Source organism: Macrobrachium nipponense, chromosome 17, assembly GCF_015104395.2.
Source record: "Macrobrachium nipponense isolate FS-2020 chromosome 17, ASM1510439v2, whole genome shotgun sequence".
Classification (NCBI taxonomy): Eukaryota; Metazoa; Arthropoda; class Malacostraca; order Decapoda; family Palaemonidae; genus Macrobrachium; species Macrobrachium nipponense.
This window is the reverse complement of record NC_087210.1, coordinates 54,653,050-54,676,705: the sequence shown is the minus strand read 5'-3', so window position 1 is coordinate 54,676,705 and position 23,656 is coordinate 54,653,050. Positions and strand designations below refer to the sequence as shown.

The 23,656-nt window shown below is 44.7% G+C and overlaps 1 protein-coding gene across 1 annotated transcript in view; it reads right to left on the bottom strand.

Moving 5' to 3' along the window:
* The window catches only part of LOC135196237 (NFU1 iron-sulfur cluster scaffold homolog, mitochondrial-like), a 146,572-nt gene that overhangs the window by 42,024 nt on the left and 80,892 nt on the right, over window positions 1-23,656 (bottom strand). Inside the window, exon 3 of the mRNA XM_064222914.1 lies at window positions 1,733-1,864. Within this exon, the coding sequence (XP_064078984.1) occupies window positions 1,733-1,864 (132 nt within the window). The remainder of the gene's footprint in view (window positions 1-1,732; window positions 1,865-23,656) is intronic.

Below are 23,656 nucleotides of genomic sequence, written 5' to 3'. Positions count from 1 at the left end.
AACATCCATGCTCCTGATTACGTTCTTCTTACCCTTCTTCTTTCTACCTACCTGTTTCCACTCACCGCTATCCAAATCACTCTCAGCCCTTTCCCCAATGTATTCAGTCCTAGTCTCATCCTGTCCATCACCCTTCCTAACCTTCTTTCCCTTAGTCGTCTTCTTTTCCTCAGCCCCCTTCTTATTCTTGTCCTCAGGTTTATCCTTATCCTGTGTCTTTCCCTTCTTTCCTTTACCTATCTCAAACAAGTCACCTTCGTCACTCGTAGTTTCATCCCCTCGCTCTTCCACTGTCTTTACCACTTCTGGCCTATCACAAGACCTAGTAGGCCTACCCCCTACAGCTCCCTCTCCCATGAACCCCTTCATCATCTCCTGCACTGCATTCATCATCACTAAGAATTTTTCGTCCATTTTCTCAATCATTCTCTCTTCCGCTCCTTTCACTTCTTCTTTCATTTCCACTTTTGCACTCCTTAGCATTCCTCTCATTTCCTCTAACTCGCTCTTCAGCTCCTCACACTCTACCCTCAACCTCTCATTATCCACTTCCAATTGTCCTCTTACTTCCCTCTCCAACCTCAACTCCTCCTTCAGCCTCTCCACCTCACTCAATCCTTCCATCCCAAACTTTCTCACCACTCATACACACTAGCCTAGACCAATTGTCCTGCAGCTGCCACACCAACAGTCCCTGTTCGGGCGCCAAAAAATAATGTGGCGGGATCACAAAAAACAAGTAACCTCTCCACATAAACTTAACCTGTCTGGCTATCAAACCCACCCTCAATCACACTTTCCACTTAACACTACAAAATACAGCAGGACAATTAACCCATACCTACATACAGAACAAAAAACACAAACAGGTACTCGCCTCTGGCTTCTGCTACTCAGGGCTAGGCTGTGCTGTCCACTGGATATAGGCTATAGGCTAGCCGACACAACCACCGCCGACAACCAAGCACACCAACCACCCCCAAGACCCACAACCCCACAAAAACTCAATAACCAGACAACTCAATGCAGATGAACACCAACACCCCGAAAAAACACGACAACCACACGACTTACAGAAGTACAACAACCCGCCAAAACTAACACTGCCCCAACCACCACTAACAGACACCGAAAATGCACCACCAACCTTCTTAACCTCACCACAACCAGACAGACACATGCACAACAACTTCACAACCCCAAAATCTATCAATTACCACCAAAACACTAAACACCAAAGGATAACTGCTGTCAAAACCAACTCTGACTTGACCAGACGCCTCACTGCCCGTAACAGACTTCCACTGACTTCCTACAGAGCGCCACAACAGACAAGCTTCCGACCGCCATCTAACCACTCCCATTCATTCTTCCACCAATCTCTCTCTCTCTCTCTCTCTCTCTCTCTCTCTCTCTCTCTCTCTCTCTCTCACACAACCTTTGGAGATGTTGTCAAATACAAACTAAAATTACTCCTCCATATCATTATCATCAAATTTAACCAAACCACCATCCACTAACAGACATTTGATGTTGAAAGCAAAATTCAAGTCCAGAATTTAAAAGACAGAAAGAAAAAATGAGGTATAGTATTGAGAAAAAAATTAGAGTAATTAGCAAATGAGAATAACATAACTCGATGACACACACACATGCACCAACAGAAAACTCATGTAATGATACACTACCAGAGATATTTTCATTCTGATTCCATCTGCATCATTGTCCTCACCTTTGTTATGGTGATAAAATCAGTAGCCAGAAAGACACCCCTCACACCATCAATCCTGAATAGTAATTTAGCTAATGGAGATTTCTGGGCAGCTGATAAATTACTGAAATCTACTGTTCCACTCTCCAGGACCTAAGAAGAGAAAGAAACTAAATCACTTTAAAAAATATTACTGTATTTAAGAAATCAACCTTCTATCCTTTAAAATGCTTTGAATACTATAGCATTTCTACATCGTAAATTGTAATTTTTTTTAAAACACTTCAAAAGATAACTGATATACAAGTTTCAACAGTATTTAACATAAGCACAAATTGTTGCAGGTGGTAAAAACAGACCATTTCAAAATGGATATCAATCCTGATTTACAATACAAAAGATAAACTTTTTGATAGCATAGTCTCTGTCGTGTCCTCAAGCAGTTACCCTTTTCATGGTTTATCCAGAGTTCCATGGCAACCAGACTAATGTCAAAGATTTCTCTTTTAGCTGGTCATGTGCTGGGTATTGTGTCATATTGAGAAATGTTATACTGACATGTGATAGAGTATAAATGGACTCAGGATAAAAGAGCACTTTCTCTTATTACCAGCAAGAGCTAAAAACTAGTTTATCTATGTCAAAACCTTCAAGAAGAAGAAGTGGCTGTGGGTTTAAGTTCTCGTTGGAGAAGTGGTTTTTGCACTCGGCCACCAATCCGGTGGTCCGAAGTTCAATTCTCGGCTCGGCCAACATGGAATCAGAGGAATTTATTTCTGGTGATAGAAAAAATTTCTCAATATAATGTGGTTCAGATCCCATAATAAGCTGTAGGTCCCATTGCTAGGTGACCAATTGGATCCTAGCCACGTAAAAATATCTAATCCTTTGGGCCAGCCCTAGGAGAACTGTTAATCAGCTCAGTGGTCTGGTAAAACTAAGATATACTTAGCCATCCTATGTCTACATAAGACCAACACGGACCATGAAGCCATTCCCTTTCTGGTCAGTAAACAATCCAGAGCTCAAGTTCATTCTTTGCTTATTGATTCAGCCAAGTGTATGATACTATTCAGTTCAAGTTAAAAATATTTTGGTTTATACTGTAAAACAATCATTTTGTTGTGCATGAAAAACCATAAACCAGCTTTTTTCGCCAGCACTCGTCGGCATTTCTTACGACTGATGATTGTTTGGTAGATCTGAGAATTTTGTTCTTCACACATAAATTTTGTTACCAAGGCTCATGGAAACATAAGCTGAAAGCTAAGTATATCATTTTAAATTCTAGTTAAACATTTTTTAGTTTAGACTGTGGAACAATGATTTTTTTGAGCGTGAAAAGCTGTAAACCAGCTTTTCTTGCCAACACATGTCGGTGTTTACGATTTATGATTGCTGGCTCCGAGGATTTTATTCTTATAACAGTTTTTATGACACAGTTTTTATGACTAACCAGATTAAGCAGGAACCCCATTGCTGAGGGAATATCCTACCAGTAACCGAAAACAGCATGAATAGGTTGAACAGGAACCATCTAGGAACACCTCTATTCCTAGTTTAATGTACATTATTCTAGAAACATTAACTTAAAGCCATATAAAAGAGTGGTTTGAGCTACCTAACCAAATTAGTAATACGTATATAGAAGATTAGTTTGAATGGTATGACAATTCAAATAAAAATTTTACATAGCCTGTGCAAGAGGACTAATATGGCCATGCTATACCGCTGTCAAAACTAACTTAAACCTCAAAGGGATTAAGTTAACATACATTTCAAATAGAATTTATTACAAATATGGAAACTGTATGAGGGACTACAGAAGTATCCCTCATTAATAATTTAATACTGACTAGCTTCTAATAACAACTTACTTTATATCACTACAGGGCTGCTATTATGCAGGACCCTCAGTTCCAGTATTCATATCAAATTGCAAGCGAACCTGGAATAGTAGTTAGTGACACAGGAGCAGGAGGAGAAATGATTGGAGAATCAACAGGAATTACAGGCAAAACAATCATGTTATCTTCTACCAATTCAGCAGCTCGAACATTATCTAAACTAGTTCTACTTTCTGCACTAGCAGCTGCTTTCCTCTTTCTGTTCTTATCCATCTTGTCCTGGTGGGACCTATAAATCTTCCATTTCTTGTCATGCCATTCACAACATTCAGCACAAGTATTTTCTTTCTTGCACTCTTGACCTCTACATTTACATCTGGTATGTGGATCATAGCAAGATTTAATTAACATCTGGTATGTCGATCATTGCAAGATTTAATTAATTTGGTCTTACAACTGTCTGCACAAAATCTAATACTAGTTCTGCTAGAATCTGACATATTGGAAAGAATGTGTTAATGCAAAACAAAACAGAGTACTTCATCAAGAACTCTGAACTCATCAACACAATACGTTGAAAAAAAGGCTGCCTGAAATCACCAATGTACACCGGGAGCCAGCAGAAAATGAACTGAAGCTCTCTGCCAGGTTGTTACCTATATATAAGCCCCAGTAGTGGACGGGGAATTCCAACTATGCTGTAGCCAGAACTAGCACTATCATGAATTTTCATCTGTAAGGCTGCTGTAGGTAGGAATCTCTTAGCTATATAAATACTGGGTAAGTTCCATATACAAAACCTAATTTTGGTAGTTGCTGCCAAGTCCTCAACACCCAACTTCTTTGATGAAAAGACATGGAATTTGGGTAAGGGATCATCTTACACTGACCAACAAAGGGATTTTGACGTAAGGAAAAATCTATTTCTGGGCGATTGGCTCGTGTCGCCAGCGAAATATCCTTTAATCTATTATTTCTAGGGTAAATGTACTAACACATACCAGAGAATAAATAAATAAAGAAAAAGGTCAGTATAACTGACTCGCTCACACCCTCCCAGAGAGTGTCGGTATGAACACTATGGCGAGTGAGACCACTACCACGAGCCAAATGCCAATAGAATTCTCCCACTACAAAATCCCCCAAGAGGAGAGCCGACCCACAAAGTGGGCAGCACCTACTACTACTACTCCATCCCATGCTGCCGACTGCTGCGCCTCTGGTGGCCATCCTGAAGTTAGCAGACAATCTTGGCGATGGGATGGGTAGGGTGGGATTTCGCTGGCGACACGAGCCAATCGCCCAGAAATAGATTTTTCCTTACGTCAAAATCCCTTTTCTGGGCTCAGCTCGTGTCGCTGCGCGAAATCGTACCAGAGAAATAGCACAAGATTGTAAAGAAATTCAACAAAATACAAAGAGGTCTCAAATAAAAGATAAAATAAAAATAAATCAATATAATTGCTAATAAAGATACATATACACAGTGATACAAAATAGAAATATTACTTAATTTATACTTAATGCTAATAATATTTCTTAACTTAAGGTAATATACATATATACAGGAGAAATATATCATATATGTACAAAAACGGTATCTGTGTAAAGCTATGTATCAAAACATTCTAAAGCAATTAACATAAAAGTTGAATAAAACAAACTCAACAATAATAAAATATAAAGGAATGTATATGACTTAATATACAAAACCCGTAACCATTATAATAAGATGTATCTCCTAGCATAAAAATAAGGAGAGACAATCCACGAGATCAGTAATCATCACAAATGTGAGTGTCCCTAGCAAAAAAATAAGGGACACCCACTATATCATCATCAAAGCAGCTAAGACACAAGGTGACCGTAAATGAACAAGGCAGGAATAGACGAACTGTTGGGTGAGGCAGGTAGAAAGGAGGACTGGATCTTCTACTAAGGATTAGTCAGAGTCAGGGGAAACTATGTTACCCGCTGCAACTGCTGAAAATTTCAGGGCTTCCAAGGACTTTAAGTAATGACGTTTGAACACTGTCGGCGATTTCCATCCAGTATACTTTTTCAACTCATCGAAGTTCATATGTTGGAAATAGTTAATTGAGGTGGCTACTGCCCTGACATCATGTGCTTTTGGGAAAGAGTCAGGATTGGCTTGTTTAATGAAGTACAGGATTTGTTGCCTGATGCCTTTAATAAGATATAAAGTACCACCTTTTTCTCTCTTAAAGAGAGGACCCGATGAGGAAGAGGAGGTCCTAGATAGAAAGGCTCGTAAGGCTGAAACTGGGCAAAGAGATACATCTTGTGGAAGGGGTAGTACCTTCCATGGTTCCCACCTCATCAAAGGATCTTCATTCTTAGCTAAAAAGCTACGTTCCGGGGAAAGTAGCACTTCCCCTGTGGGAAGGAACTGAATATGATCCGGATCTCTGGATAAAGCCGACAGTTCTGAAATTCTAGCTCCTGAGGCCAAGCTTAATAAAAATAGGGTTTTTCTTAAGAGCATTATAAACGAGCATGTGTCATTATTGGTTTCTGAAGCCAGTTTTAGAACATCGTTTAAGAACCATGATACTGACGTAGGCCTTACAGAAGGTCTAAGTCTAGCACACGCCTTGGGAATAGACGAGAAGTAGGAATCTGTCAAGTCTATGTTGAACCCAAATTGAAAAATCTTTTTCAAGGCTGACTTGTTTGTCGTAATTGTGCTAGCTGCTAAGCCTTTTTCAAATAAGGATCTGAAAAAGGATATAGCTGAATTGATTGTCATGATCCTAATATCTGATTCTTTCAGGAAGGTTGCTAACTTTTTGACAGCAGCATCATACTGTCTCAAAGTTGAATCTCTTTTATCGGATTCCAAGAAGAGAATATTCTGAGGGTCAATATTCGCATCCCTCTTCGCTGCAAACTTCATGAAATCCATAAAGTTAGGGTTTTGAGAATCCCTGAGGAAGCGAACACAGTCTTCGTTTGTACTGACTGGGAGAGCTTGGGATTGGGGATCCGAAGAGGGCGGAGACCCAGTTCCAGAATGAGAGGGTACCAATTGCTCTTCGGCCAGTCTGGGGCTACTAGAGCCACTTGACCCTGAATGTCCTGAGCTTGTTTAACACTTTCATGAGAAGATTCACTGGAGGAAAGACATAAATCCTCCCCCCAGTTGTTCCAGTCTAGAGCCAGGGCGTCCGTGGCCATAGGCCAGAGGGTCCAGGTTGGGGGCCACATAACACGGGAGTTTGTGGTTCGCTTGAGATGCGAAGAGATCTACCTGAGAACCTGGAACTCTCTGAAGAATCCATTGGAACGAACTGTTGTCCAGTGACCATTCCGACTCTAGAGGTACTGATCGGGATAGAGCATCTGCTATGACGTTTCTCACTCCAGCTATATGAGTGGAGGAGAGATGCCAACTGAACTTGTCCGCCAGGGAGAATATGGCTACCATGACATGATTTAGATGACGTGACTTGGAGCCTCCTCTGTTTACACAATGTACTACCACTGCGCTGTCCAGGACTAGCTTTATGTGGGAGTACTTTGGCGGACGTAACCTTTTTAGAGTCAAGAACACTGCCATTGCCTCCAGTACATTATATGAACTGACGGAACTGAGGTGACCACGTTCCTTGAACCTTTTTGAACTGGGAATATCCTCCCCAACCGCTTAATGAAGCGTCTGTGTGGATAGTGATCTCTGGCGGAGGAAACTGAAGGGGCACTGACACCGACAGGTTCTTGACTTTCGCCCACGGCCGGAGTCGATTCTTTAGAATCAGAGGGACTGAGGACAATTTGTCCCTGGACCTGACATTTGCTCGTGAGCGCCAGATTCTGGTTAGGTCTTTCAGTTTGGCTTTCATTAGGATGTTCGTCATTGATGCAAACTGGAGAGAACCCAGGATCCTTTCCTGAGATCTTCTTGAAGCCAGTTTGTGACTCAGAAATTGCTTGACTGACTTCGCTATTTCCTTCCTCTTGGATGATGGAATCGACAGAGTATGGGAGGATAGATTCCATTGAATGCCTAGCCACTGAAAGTTTGACTCTGGAGTGAGTCTTGACTTGGTCCTGTTTATCTTGAAGCCTAGATATTCCAGGAACTGAATCACTTTCAGTGTTGCTTTGTTGCATTCCTCGACTGTTGAAGCCCAGATCAACCAATCGTCGAGATACGCTACTACCATAACCCCTTGCGATCTGAGTTGTTGAACAACTACTTCCGCCAGCTTCGTAAACACTCTGGGTGCTACGTTGAGCCCGAAAGGAACTACCTTGAAGGAGAATGTCTGGTCTCCTATCTTGAAGCCCAGATACGGACGGAAGTGTCTGTAAGATCGATAGAGGTGGTGACGGCCCCACGGGGAAGTAAGGTTCGCACCTGCGAGATCGTGAGCATCTTGAACTTGTCGCAGCGAATGGCTACGTTTAAGCGGGACAAGTCTAAGATTACCCTTCTTTTTTGTGAGCCTTTCTTTGGCACGCTGAACAAGCGTCCTTGAAATTTTAACCTTTTGACTCTCGCTATAGCTCCTTTCTGAAGGAGATCCTCCGCATACTCCGTCAGTTCCTTGGAAGGAAGTTGGCGGAAAGGCCTGGATGGGGGTGGGTTCGTTAACCAGCTCCAACCCAGGCCTTTTGACACAATGCTCTGAGCCCACTTGCTGAAGTTCCACCGGTGGCGAAAGTGAAACAGCCTCCCTCCTACCTGAAGTTCTTCATTGGTTCTGGTAGCCTCCTCGGCCTCCTCTGAAATGTTTTCCCCCTATTAAAGGGACCTCCCGATCCTCTCCCACGAAAGGAACGCTTACCTCTGCCTCCCTTACCCGAGCGGTCATACTTCTGTGAAGCTTGACTCTCGAAGGCTTGATTGTAAGCTGGAGAGAGGGCGTAAGAGGTGGAGGGCTGAGGCTGAGGGGAGATAAACGTAAATCGGCTGTGATTGAGCCTTTGAAGTGGAAGGTTGGGCTGTTTGCACTAAGGGAACCGCCGGAACTTGCTGAGAAAAGCGTGGCTGCTTTTTCTGGTAGGGCTGGAAACGTCTGGGTTTCCTTTGACCCTTACCTCTAGCTGCTAGATCTTGCCTCCTCTTGGCCGTAAGACCCCAACGGTCCTTAAGGCTCTGGTTCAACCTCGTAGCCTCTGACTGAACTTCCTTCACCATCGCTTCTGGGAAGAGGTCTGCTCCCCAGATGCTCGACGCAAGTAACCTATTCGGCTCGTGCCGAATAGTTGCTTCTTGTAGGACATGCTTCCTACAATTCGTCCTAGCAGTGGCAAACTCAAACATATCTGACTGTACCGTTTGAGTCAGGGATTTGGTCATAAGCTTGAAAAGCGGCTCTGAACCATAGGCTATGGTGGCCACCTCGGTCATAGCCATGGAATTAATCGATCTGGCTAACCGCGATTTGGCGTCAAATTCAGCCTGAATAAGGCTATCTGGAAGCCTGGGTAGCTTTTTCACCAAACTGCTCCATAGCACAGTCCGGTTTGAGTTTGCCAGCTGAGAAGGTGTTAGGTAAGTCTTCCCACAATTCTCCGGCTGAAGGAAGTAACGGAGATGTAGGATCTGCTTCCTTCAGTTGAGGCATGGGGTCCCCCTTCTGCGGCCGCTGGAATGGTAGACGTCGCGATCTTTGTCAGGAAAGGGAGCGGGGTACTCTCATCCATCGTAAAGATCGTAAACGGACTCTTGAAAGGTTGGATTTTCGTATTGGAACAATCCATGTCCTCTAGACACCTGAGCCATTCTCTCTGAGCCTGGTCACGTGAATAGAGGACTGTCTCCTTTGGTACTCTATCATCCCGAATCATGGCTGAGGCGGTGAGCCTTGCGTAGCCGATGAACGGAGGCTGAAGGTCTTCCGGGTAGAACTCGAAGTCCTCGATCCTCCGAGTTCCAAATTCCGGTATAGAAATGAGTCCGTCTTGGAAGGGGGCGTATGACGCTACTCTCCAAGGGTTGTTCATTGAGAACGGAGGTAGAGAGTCATACGGGGGAAGCTGGGCTCCACCTGTATTGAAAGGTGGAGGAGAGGCTAGAGGAGCTTGGCTCAGTCCGGCTATAATGGTGTCTTGAGAAGTAATCCTATCCGACAACCGAGAGATCATTTGTTCCATGCTACTTTTCAGAGACCCAACCAGGTCGCCCACCTGTTGTAACAGACCAGCATTGGAGTCCAAAGCCGGAGCTGCTGCGGAGGTGGAGGGGTGGCTCTGAATTGGAACCAAGGGTAGCGGAACTGACGACTCTGCCGGAGTGTGAGATCTCTCTCTGGAGGATTTACTCCTCGAGGACTTAGAGCCGGACCCAGAAGCTTTAGATCTGTCTGCTCCGGGATTCCTAGCCGGAGACTTACGAGAGGAGGATGACGCCGAAGCCGTCTTCTTAGACGACGACGACGTCTTTGTCAAGGATTTCACTGCTTGACCCTTGACCTTGGGTCTAACTGAAGCGTCAGGAGGAGTATATAATTCATCACCCGTAAAGCCTTGGAAAGATGGAGAGGTTGCAGGAGTAGAAGAAACAGTTGCACCCAAGGGTATCCCTTGGGTGTCCACCTTACCTACCTCGACCAACAGGTCGTCTACACCTACCATAGGTTCTACATTAATATCCAACGTCGCGACTTCCGAGGAGATGTCCTGGCCTTGGTCAGTCAAATGAGGCAGCCAGCTGTTGCTGGATGAAGGCGATAGTCGGGGCCGCCTCTACTGGGTCGACGTATCCTGTCGCCTTGCCTCCGGGGAAGATTAGTACCGCCAACCTTTTCTCCAGGATGTAGGGCATACCCTTGGCGGCGTTCTTCCCGAAACCGCCGACCCAGGCCCGCAGGGTTGCCAGTGCGGTATCCCTCACGGCCGGCGCCTGGAAGAGAGGGTATTGATTAGATTTAAGAATAACTTAAAACTAAAGCTAACTTAAAGCATAACTTAAAATTATAGGGGCTATAAGGCCCCTTGAATTTACCTTAAGTTAGAGTGATTGATGTAAAAACTTAAGCACTATAACAGATGAGGACCAGCTACCGGAGAATGGAATACTTACCCCGTCTAAAAGCTGGCTCACCAGATCGTAAACAATGGTACACGTCTCATGGTACCAGACCTGGATGTCCCCGTGCGGAGTCGCGCATGGAGCATGGACCGGCAAACTTCGTGTCCACATGGGTCCTGAAGTGTGGCGGCGCATCCCGGATGCTCACAGTTGGTGGTCTGTAAGTGGAAAGACACATGAGTATCTTAAAGAATATCACTTACAGGCTAAAGGACAGAAGAACTCCGTTGCATGCCGGAGCTCGGAAAAAAATTCGGGCATAGCCCCTCCCTTAATCGCCTGAATAGGCTATAAACCCCGGAGGTATCCGGTGAATAAGAAGGGAGGGGGAATGGTTTAAGGTACTTAAAATAAACTTAACATCTTAAACCTAAAAGCTCGAACGTACCGGACTAAGTCCAGTGCGTGGCGGAGTGTATAACTCAGTGAAACGGAGAGGTTAGAAGGGACCGACTGTATGTTCCGGTCCACCCCGTGGGGTAGACTAGCACCTTTCCGCTAGATGCCAGGTCTCCGGTGGTAAAGGAGCCCTAGTAAGGTGGGAAAGAGCAAGGGGCATACAGACTCGGGCTAGTAACGGAGCGACGGAGTAGTAATGGAGAGGGGGAAAGGCCAGTCCCCCCACCTTACCATCCGACCGGACCGAGAAGCCGGAGAGGTCGAGTCCAGTCTGGGTCTGTCCCGTCCCTCTACCCCCTCCGCCTGGGGGGAGAGAGGGAGGCAGGCTCGGGTATGCGGAGCGAGCATGGGCAGGCCTAGCCACCCCCCCCGACCCTATGGAAGAGCGGGAGGGGGGAAAGGTGACTGGACAGGCGTCTGGCTGCCTCGTGATCACATAGTGACCACGGGGCGATAAGAACCACAACTAAGCCTAAAACATAACCAACTGATCAGAGAAGATGCTATCGGGAAGCAAAACCGAGCTGACAAGGCGGTAACATAAAGGCCCAATGGGCCATGACCTAGGCTAAGCGAGCCAGACGCCTAACTAACCTAACAATATCACATAAATAATAAAATGAATAATAAAATGAAAGAAAGAAAAACAAAATAGTAGGAGAAAAAATCCAGGAGTGTACGACTAACCCGAAGGCAAGTCTACCACTCAAAGCTAGCCGAGGCCGATACTAAGAGCCGTGGCTAGGGTCTGGATGGAAGAGCCTACATAAGGTAAAAGACATGCATGCATGACAAAACCGTGTAGACCTTACCCTAAACAAAGCGGATAATAAAATAGAGCGTACAAAAGCCAGGGGATGTTCTGGGTATGGGCGACCCAGAACGGACCCACCACGAGGCAGAACCATGCTGCCATGCTTCCGACCTAGAGATCGTATTTATACCTAAAAAACGGCAAATACGTGCTCAGGGCCGGAAAAAACCAAATAGCAATAAACACTGAGTACTTAACTTAGCTGCTGCGATGGCTGCACGCTCCATGGTAATAAAATCCAAAAGAAAGGGCACAAAAACACAGAGAAGAAAATGGCACGTGTGTATCGTGTGCGCTAACTGAAAAGGATGGCCACCAGAGGCGCAGCAGTCGGCAGCATGGGATGGAGTAGTAGTAGTAGGTGCTGCCCACTTTGTGGGTCGGCTCTCCTCTTGGGGGATTTTGTAGTGGGAGAATTCTATTGGCATTTGGCTCGTCGTAGTGGTCTCACTCGCCATAGTGTTCATACCGACACTCTCTGGGAGGGTGAGCGAGTCAGTTATACTGACCTTTTTCTTTATTTATTTATTCTCTGGTATGTGTTAGTACATTTACCCTAGAAATAATAGATTAAAGGATATTTCGCGCAGCGACACGAGCTGAGCCCAGAAAAAAAGAATGGCTTCATGGTCCATGCTTGGTCATATGTAAACATAAGATGGTGCATACGTGCCTAGCCCTTTCTTCTTCTTTGCAGGTTTTAATGTAGATAAACTGAGTTTTAGCATTTGCTGAGGATAAGAGAAAGTGCCCTCTTGTCCTGAGTTCATCTATAATCTATCACGTGTTAAAATGTTTATCATTATGACACAACACCCGGCCACAAAATCAGCTAAAAGAGAATTCTTTGATGTTAGTCTGGTCCCCATGGAGCTCTGGATAGACAATGGAAAGGGTAACTCCTTGAGGACTCAACAGCGACTACCAAAAATAGGTTTTTCCTGAGTCAAAGCCTGTCTTTTGTTAACCAGAAAAGTAAACAATAGGCAAAAAAAGGCTTGGTGAATTTTTTGCAAAAGATTAAGGATGTTACTTTATCTTACTGCATCATGAATGTCACTGCTACTATACAGGATTCCAAAGGATGGCATAACCAGTAAAATTGCAGAATTAAATCCATCTAGACCCTGGGTTCCTTCCGGGATCCCAAAAAGATTCGATGGCTGATGAGTTGTCTCCGGGAAGGCCATGGTCCCTTCCTCGAGATCATTGTACTGCCATATCCAATGCACAATCTGAAAAACTCCTCTGCAACTCAGGGTGTCCGAGTCCTGGGCATAGAACCCTCAAGTCCTTCCAGGTCACAGTCCTCCCAAGTTACTCCCTCTGCAGGAGAGGGATGCTCACCAGACCCCCCTGCTGATCTCTCCACCATTTGAACATACGACCAGTCTGGCCCGAGGACCAATCCCGGAATGTATGTTTCTGTGGTCAGGCTTGGATGGGAGTATAAATGGTCCAAGTCCCAAACTCTAGGCCTGTCCGGCTCCTGGCTCCCAGAAAACCCAGAGGAGGGGAGGGGACAGGTGAGAGATCATTAGTAACCTTACCGTAACCGCCAGAGGCCAAAGCCCCAACAGGTGAGTAAGGTCGAACGTGCTACAGACTCCTTAGAAGCTGGATTCTCTACAGTAGAAGAAAACTGGATGAGGAACCTCCTCTTGCTTTTTCCAGGTGAGTGGGCCAGTAGGCCAGCAATACCTTTCCAGGCCTTTGCACAGTTGCCTTCAGAGAACAGGAAGGGGTGGGTGAGGTGCTGAGTACTTCAATGCTCTCTACTCACTATCTCTTGCTGGGCCATGCTGGCAGCCAGATGCAGGTCCTGCACCCTTACCAGCCAGGGAAGGTGACTCCATCCTGCAATTGGTAAGTCTCCTATGTCAAGACCAAAGGTTTGTATTTGTGTAAAAGCAAATAGTACAAGCAGTTCCCGGTTATAGGCAGATTCAGTTATCAGCAATCTGGTTTTATGGTGCTTGTCTAGCGTCAAAAATCGGTGATTTTCAGCACCATAATGTGACAATTTCCGGTTATGGCACCAGTACATACCTAACAGAGGGGCCATTAACCAGCTATCCTGTTATCTGCACCATAAGCACCATCAATCACCGATTTTTGGATATCTGCAATTTTTGCTTATCAGGCCGTCGGAACGGAACCACCGGCGTTAACTGGGGACTGCCTGTATAGGAAAATTTTTAGAGACACCAGTAATTTTTCTAACATACAAACCTGAAGGTCTTTGTATTTACAGACCACCTCAGCCACCCCTTATTTGATACTTGATTAAAAGGCAAAGTAGAGTGCAGACTGACAAGAGGGCAGGGCTTCCTCCCTACCATCAGTAGTTATTGACCTTGTTTGAAACCTAAAGGGCTGTTCCAGATTGCATCCACAAGCCAAGTCCTATGTAAAGACCACCAGGTTTGTATGTTAGGAAAAATCACAAATTTTCTAAGACAATTTGTATTTTTCATAGCTACAAACCTGAGGTCTTAACAATAGGATAATTTCTAATGCCTAGCTGGATCCGGTTAAAAAAAATGAAAGCAAGGAATCTTGTGATATCTGGCAACGCATGCGTAGATCGGGTGAAGAGTGGCAAAGATCACTCACCTACGCCACCGTGTCAGTCTTTCCTAACTCAGGATGTCTTAACACACAGAGGGGCAGCTAGAGGTGGGCAGTATAATGTTAAGACCTCAGGTTTGTAGCTATGAAAAATACAAATTGTCTTAGCAAATTTGTCATATGTTCATACACAAACAAACCTTCGGTCTTAACAATTGGATAGACTTATACTTGGAGGGAGGTACAAGACATCCTAGACTAGCTGGGGGCTTACCCACCTGTCCAGCTTCCAGAAGAAATGATTTCTGAGAAGCTAGATAAATTGATATCCAACCACTCAGACCCTGAGTGACATACAATGATATATGGGAGAACTATTGTATAGGGAACCAAAGAGAAACATTGACTGTCCAATAGCAAACGAAATACGCCAGGGTTTGTACTACTCCCAACCCCTTCTTGCCAAGGAGTGGAGCGTATGCTACCGAATAGAGGGTATGATATTTGTATATTAAGCAACCACACTATCAGTATGACTACCTTACTCACCCGTATCAGACCAGTCCAGCGAATGATGTGTCTATTCCTTAACCCGCCCGAAGGAAGAAGGAAAGGTACAAGAGAAAGAAGGAGACCAGCTAACTCACTCATTCTCTCATCCACACAATCATCTTAGATAAGATACAAAAGTGCCCTGTTAAGGGCAACTATGAGTTACACAACCTGTTGGGCAGCCACCACAGGACCCAGGGAAAATGTGTCCGCAGATCTGTGGGCAACAACCTTAAGATAGAAAGAGGTGAACGTGGACTGGCGTAACCAAGTACCAACGCTCAGCACTCAATGTACAGCCAAGTTCTTTTTGAAAGCCAGAGAGGGACCAATACCCTTAACGTCATGCGCTCTAGCCTGCACAGACGTGGTGGTGGAATCTTCAAGAGTCAAGTATGCCTGTCTGATGGTTTCCCGTATCCAAAAAGAGATAGTATTCTTAGACACCTCTTTCTTTGTACAGCCTGTACTAACAAAAAGCCTGCGGCAGCCTGGTCTAAGGTGCAGAGTCCTTTTAAGATAGCAATGCAGGGCCCGGACAGGACACAAAAAAAGCTCTTGAGCATCACCACAAACAAAGTCATTCAGTGATGGAATGGAAAACGAAGTGAACCTGTCATCGTGAACAGAGGGATTTTGGGTCTTGGCCATGAATTCCGGGACAAATTTGAAAGACACCAACCCCCAACTCTGGTGTGCTTCACCTCATAGCTCAGACCGTGGAGCTATCCTACCCTCTTGGAAGATGCCAAGGCCAGAAGGAAAACTGTCTTGAGTGTCAAGTTCCTGTCAAATGAGAAACACAAGGGCTCATATGGACTCTTAGTGAAGCTCTTGAGAACCAAGGAAACATCCCACGTCGGAGGCTTGATCTCCCTAGGAGAACTCAACTGCTCAAACCCCTTACTAGCAGGGAAAGTTCCCAGGAAGAGATGTTGATACCTTTAAGGCGTAACACCAAACTCAGGGCCGCCCTGTAGCCTCTAATGGCAGAAACGGACAAACGTTTCTCGTCTCTGAGGAAGGTTAAAAAGTTTGCTATTCGCTGAATAGAGGTTGCGAGTGGAGAAAAACCCCGTTTATGCCACCAATCAAAGTAGATTGCCTATTTGCCTTGGTAAACTGCGGAAATCTACTTTCTAAGACTGCTGGAAATATGCCCTGCTGTTCTCTGAGAAAAGCCTCTCGCTCGGAGGAGATACTTGATAGCCTCCAACCGTGAAGACATGGATTCTACTGACTGGTGGAACCTTTCCGCATGGAGCTGACACAGGAGATGTAACCATGGGGAATCTCCCTCGGAACCTCTGACAACGACAGCAGATCTGGGAACCATTACGCCTGAGGCCAAAGAGGGGCTACCAAAGCCATCCTGAGACCCTGTGAACTCATTAGCCTGTTCAGAACCTGACGGATCAAACAAAACGGAGGGAAGGCATACACCTCCAGGTTGTCCCAGGGATGTTGGAATGCGTCCTCTGCCAATGCTAAAGGATCTGGAACCACTGAACAGAATATCTCCAGCTTCCTGTTGAAGCGAGTCGCAAAAAGGTCCAGCATGGGTCTTTCCCCAAACCTGGAAAAGCTTGTCTGCCACCACTTAATGAAAGGACCATTCTGTGCCTAGGATCTGATCCCAACGACTGAGTTTGTCTACGACCACATTCTGTTTGCCTGGGATATACCTGGCTGTAATGTATTGAGAAACACTACTCTTTCATTCTACTAAGTTGAACCTTCTGGGAGTTCTTGTTGGGCGATCTCCCGCCATCCACGAACCGTGACGCCAGCAGAAGCATGGGTCTGCTTACTTGTAATTGATATACCAGAATAAAGTACGTGAATTACCAACCTGTCTTCTTGGGACCTAAGTACTAAAGGACGAGGATGCAACAGTGACGACGAGGAAGAACCCAGTGTACGAGGAGGTATGTCATATTAAAGGAGAGTTAGTGTACCAACGACAGCCGGCCGTATCTACCTCTACTGAATTGCTGACCGCCCACTGGGGAACCTAGACGGTCAAGGCATAAGTTGATGAGAAACCAGGTGTCCCCGTTTGTTCACATAGGCTACTACCATGGTGTTGTCTGACATGAGAACAACAGAATGACCTTCTACCTTCTCCCGAAACTCCCTCAGACCCAGGAAGGCTGCCTTCAACTCCAAGACGTTGAAATGATGCTGCTCGTCCTCCAAACTACAAATGCCTGAAGCCTTGAGGCTGCCTAAATGAGCCCCCCAACCTGCGAGGGAGGCGTCTGAGAATAGAAGGAAGTCCGGTGGAAGAGAACGCAGAGGGACACCCTTCAAAAGATTCTGGTCGTCCAACCACCAACGAAGGTCTTCTCTCACTTCCAGAGACAGAGGAACCATTAACAGGGGTGAGTCCCCCGCCGGAGACCAGAATTCTCCCAGTCTCCATTGCAGAGACTGAAGATGAAGACGCCCATGAGGCTCCAGCTTCTCCATGAAAGACAACACTCCCAGAAGAACCTGCCACTGATGAGCTGACTGATGTGATTCTGACAGGAAGTTGCGCACCACCACCCACAACTTCTCCAATCTCTGATCCGACGGGAAAACTTTTGCCACTGTTGTATCGATGACCATGCCCAGGTAGAGAATCCTTTGACCGGGTACGAGGTTCGACTTTTCCTGGTTGACTAAAATGCCCAGTTCCAGACAGAACCGAAGTAGACAATCCCTGTCCTGCAGCAGCTTTTCCCTGGTACCTCAGCAAACAGATCCCCTGAGCATGGGCCCAACTTGACACGAGAGAGAAGACCCTTGTGAACACTTGAGGGGCTGTCGTCAGCCAGAAGCACAAGACTTTTAACTTGAAGACCTTGTCCCCAAGAGAGAAGTGAAGGAACTTCCTGGACGTCGGATGAACAGGGATTTGGAAGTATGCGTCCCTTAAGTCTATTGACAGCACAAAGTCGCCTTCTCTCACGACTGCCAACACCAAACGCGGGGTCTCCATCTTGAACCTTGTCTTCCTGATGAAGTAATTCAAGGTGGATATCGATCACCGGCCTCCATCCTCCCGATGCCTTGGGCACCAAGATGTGACTGTAAAACCTCGGAGACGGGCGCACCACTTCCTCTATCGCATACTTGTCCAGCATTTTCTGCACTTCCTCCCAAAGAGCCAAGAACTTCAGAGATTCTGGAGGATATGCCTTCCTGAGCTGCAGCTTGTCCGACAGAGGAGGAGAGAAGTCAAATGGCAGTAGGTACCCCACCTGAAGGACATCTACCACCCACTTCTCTGCCCCATAACTCTGCCACTTGGCCCAATGGCCCGCCAGGCACCCTCTCACCCATGGCGCAGGAGGGAGAGGCGCCTAACCTACCGACTGCCCCCTTTACCTCTGCCCCTTGGGCCCCTTCTTGGCTTAAAGGAACGAGAGTGAAAGGGGCATTGATCCTAGGCTGAGTTGAACGGGAAGGCCCTGCCAAACTCGAATTCCTCGACGGCCTACCAGGCGACAATCTCCTTGACTGCTGCTGGACAGGGGAGGCGAAGGAACTGGACATCTCCGAGGATGACACTCCAACTTAGACACAGCCTGGTGCTCTGTCCGAGGAAACAAATACAGGCAGTCCCCGGGTTACGACAGGTCCGGCTTAAGACGCTCCGAGGTTATGACGCTTTTTCTTAAATATTCATTGAAAAATCCGCCCTGGGTTACGACGCTTGTTCCGAGGTTACGACGCTGACGCTTCCGACGCTCCGAGTTTACCCGACCGCTTTTTAAAAAATTCATGCTATGATAAGAATCCTTTATAGTTTTAGCACACGTTTCTCTCTCTCTCTCTCTCTCTCTCTCTCTCTTCTCTCTCTCTCTCTCTCTCTCTCTCTCTCTCTCTCTCTCTCTCTCTTTGTATTTTCTGATGAAAATAATCACTAATTACTGTATTTTGATGTTTATTTTCATGACTAAATACATTTTTATAATACAAAAATGATTTACTAATTTTCAAATAATAATTTTGATTAATACTGTATTAGTGAGTTTAATAAGTTGAAATGATATCACATAGTAAAAATAATAATTCTCTCTCTCTCTCTCTCTCTCTCTCTCTCTCTCTCTCTCTCTCTCTCTCTCTCTCTCTCTCTCTCTCTACTACAAAGATGTATGTTTTTTTGTATGATAAATAAAGGATGATTTACTATTTCAAATATTAATATAATTTGATACAGCAAATAATATCAATTCATTAAAGAAAATACCATAGTGAATTAGTAAGATTTTAGCTTATATTTAAAAAATTATGGAAGAATGAAGGAAATCCCAGTCTTCTCCAAGTAACCTTTCCTTGAGATCCAGGTACTAAAACTGTCGTTATTATCAAGTTCTGTGACAGCCAGGAGGGGGAAGAGCTGGGGGAGAGCTGCAGTGTTGCAATCACGTGGTCCTGAAATTTTCCCCCCCCCCCCCCTACTCTCTCTCTCCTTCTCTCTCTCTCTCTCTCTCTCTCTCTTTCTCTCTCTCTTCTCTCTCTTCTCTCTCATTTACTGAGACTCAAGATTTTTTTTTTTTTATGTACTTGTACTATTTGTCTTTAATACTCTCAATAATAATAATAATAATAATAATAATAATAATAATAATAATATATAATAATAATAATACTAATAATAATAATACTAATACTAATACTAATAATACTAATACTAATACTAATAATACTAATACTAAATAATAATATAAATAATACTAATACTAATACTAATACTAATAATACTAATACTAATAATAATACTAATACTAATAATAATACTAATACTAATACAGTGGTACCTTGAGATACGAGCGTCCTGTGATACGAGTGCTTTGAGACGCCGAGGTGGAATTCGGTCCAAATTTGCCTTGAGACCCGAGCTGTGTCCCGAGATCCGAGTTGGTTCGGGGACGCCACCGCTAGTTGGCGTTCGCGGGCAGCATCAGCTGGAGCATCCCACGAGCTCACTCGCACGTGTGGCCGACAGATTTAAGTTGTGTTTGTGAGCTGTACTCGTGTTTCGCTGTTTTTTCACGAATTAGTGAACTTTTTTTACCTACCATCATGGTGGGGGCCAAAGAAAGTACGTGCAAAGGAGAGTGGCGAAAAGAAGAAGAGAATGCTGCCGATAGAGGTAAAGCGAGAAAGAAATAATAGAAAAACATGAGCGTGGTGCTTAGTACGATGATGGAACTGGCCCGGGTGTATGAGCGTAGCACATCGACCATTTGTACCATCCTAAAGCAAAGGATGCCATCAAAAGTGCAAAAACAGCTAAAGGAACTACAATTCTGTCGCAATTAAGGACAAATGTCCATGAAGAAATGGAGAAGCTGCTCTTGGTATGGTTTGAAGAGAAGGAACTAGCGGGAGATACAGTGACGGAGAGTATAATTTGCGAAAAGGTTCGCGTTATTTACGCAGATTTGAAGAAGGAAGAGGCATCAACTTCAGAAGGGGGAGCAGAAGACACGTTTAAGGCAAGTCGTGGGTGGTGGTTCGATAATTTTAAGAAGAGAAGTGGCATTCATTCAGTGGTGAGGCATGGTGAAGCTGCGAGTGCCGATGTAAAGGGAGCTGAAAGTACATCGTCGAGTTCGCTGAGCTTATTGAGGAGGAAGGCTACATCCCGCAACAAGTCTTTAACTGCGATGAGACGGGGATTATTTGTTAGGAAAAAAATGCCACGGAGGACATACATCACCGAAGAGGAGACGAAGATGCCAGGCCATAAACCCATGAAGGACCGTCTGACCCTTGCATTGTGTGCAAATGCTAGTGGTGACTGTAAAGTAAAAGCCACTGCTAGTCTACCATTCTGAAAATCCTCGAGCGTTCAAGTCACACAAAATTCTGAAAGAAAAACTGCACGTAATGTGGCGCGCGAATGCAAGGGCATGGGTTACGCGGCAAGTTCTTTACAGATTGGGTAAACCTCGTCTTCGGTCCTTCAGTGAAGGAATATCTTCAAAAAGAATAACCTCACTGAAAGCCTTATTAATTTTTGGATAATGCTCCGGCCCACCCACCTGGTCTTCAAGATGACATTCTCGAGGAGTTCCAGTTTTGTGAAAGTCCTCTACCTCCCACCCAACACGACCATCCTGCAACCAATGGATCAGCAGGTCATTGCAAATTTTAAAAAGCTTTTCACAAAGCACTTGTTCCGCCGATGCTTTGAGGTGACAGAGAACACCAAGCTTACCCTTCGAGAGTTTTGGAAAGAAGCATTACACTATCGTCGTATGTTTACGTATCATTGACTCGCATGGCAAGATGGTAACGAACAGACGAACCTTGAACTCGGCGTGGAAAAAGCTATGGCCTGATGCTGTTTCAGAGAGGGACCTTCGAAGGGTTTCGTACCCAAGCAACGGTGGAGGAGATTGTGTCCCTCGGAAAGTCGATGGGTCTGGAGGTAGTATAGGGCGACGTCAACGAAACTCGTCAGGAACATGAGGATGAACTCTCAATTGAGGAGTTGAAGGAGCTGCAGGTGATGCAACATACGAAGGCCCTGCAAGAGATTAGCAGCTGTAGCGAGGGGGAGGAAGAGCCGGAGGAAGTGATTCCTACAAGTCAAATTAAAGACATGTTTGGCAATGTGGGAAACACTTTCGAGTTTCATTGAACAGAAACATCCAGAAAAAGTTTCGACTAGTCGTGCTTCAGCGTTATTTAATGACACTTGTTTGACTCATTTCCGGAACATTCTAAAAGGGAGGCAGAAGCAATGCTCTTTGGATAAATTTTTGTTAAAGAGAAGCGCAAATGAAAGTGCCGAAAGTGATTCTAAAAGGCAGAAAACAAGTGCTGATTAAACTTACGTATCGCTTAGGTTAAGTTTTAAGTTTAAAGTGCAATTTAGTATTTTTTCAAATTTAAGTTAAGGAAAGTGCAAATTTTTATTAAAGTTAAGGAAATGCAGTTTTAGTTTACATTTTAATGTTATCATTTTGTGTTCGAAAAAATGCTGTTTACGTAACGGGACTAGCCCCTCCCTGCTGCCCCTCCTCCTCCTCCTCCTCCGCCACTCGACTCCGTTAGCCAGCCGCACTCGCCTGTCAGCAAGGTAAGATTACGTGTTCTTAACTTTTTGTTGTGTTACGTAACTTTGTTATTCATTGCTAAATTTTAGTTTTAGTTTACATTTTAATGTTCATTTTTCATTTCTGTTAGGAAAATTCCTGTTTACGTAACGGGAGCTAATGTAGCCGTCCACCCCTCCCCCTCCGTCACTCGCCTCCCTTAGCCGCGACCGCACGCGACTGTCACCAAGGTTAGATTAAATTAACTTTTTCTTTTCTTTATTTTACTTTAATTCTATTCATTACTAAAATATATTACTGTATATTTTTTTGTACTATATTTCTACATTATATGTGTGTTTTCTTCATTATTTACGATGGTTTGGGGTATATTTCATAGGTCTGGAACGGATTAAATACATTTCAGTTAATTTAAATGGGAAAAATGATTTGAGATACGAGTTTTTCGAGTTTCCGAGCCCGGTTCCGGAACGAATTAATCTCGTATCTCAAGGTACCACTGTACTAATAATACTAATACTAATAATAATAATAATAATAATACTAATAATACTAATAATAATAATATAATAATAATAATAATAATAATATTATTATTATTTTGGTAGAAGACCCTCTTTTTAGGCAAATACTATTAAAAAGAATGGCAGAATTAAGCGAGTTGATTTTATATATTGTTTTTTTCTATTTTCCTTACAATTCGCTTCTCAGCTCAGCGATGTTTCTGAGTAACTGACCAATATTCATATGGGAATTTTTCAAAAATCATAAATGCTGAAGGTAATCTTTTATTGGAACAGGATATCAGTCCAGGTCAAGCAGGGGTCGTTGTCAGGGCTGGTATTATTCCGTAGGCGTAGTTCAGTTCGGTGCCGGGTTCGTCTTCGGTTTAAGGGCTGGTATTGGTGCTGGTATAGCTGGTATATCTGGTATTACGTAACGTTTCGACCTTCTCGCAGGTCATCCTCGGACGAGTCGTTTGAAGAGACTGTAGCAAGGAAGTTTGTGGGGCGGTATTTATAGCGGCTCGGACCTAGAGTTGCATTCTCATTGGTCGGCCGTCTTGGACGAAGTCGTGGATCTCGCCTCGAAGGTCTCGGGATTCTCTCGTGCGAGCGCCACAGTAGTGTGCCTGGGGATGAACGACAGAATTCCGTCCGTAGCAGGAATCCTGTCATCCCGTGGGGGCTCCTGATCATCTGGTATTGTCGGGGGGTGGCAATCGCAGCTCTCTCCGGCGGCGGTGGGAAGGAGAAACATTTCTTGGGTGATGTTAAGATTTGGTTTCTCCTTGCCTCTATGGAGGGCTTCTAAGAGGCGCAGACGTCGGGGATCCGTTGTCTGGTCTATTATTTTGATATTAGGAATAATATCATTTCTCTTTATCCGTTTGTTATGAGCAGTCCTGGCGTGGTGGAAGATGGCTCCTTCTTGAGCGTGGCAGGAGATTCGCTTGGAGAAACGCATGAAGGTCATACCGACGTATTTGCCGAGGCATCCTCGGACGGGGCATGTGTAACGGTAGACCACACTCGTTCCTTCTTCAAGGGATCCTGCAGGAGCGCCGAAGGTTGTTTCTCATCACCAGGCTGCTCGTCTTCTTCGTTTTATATAGATAATTAACTTAATATTTTTGTCTGG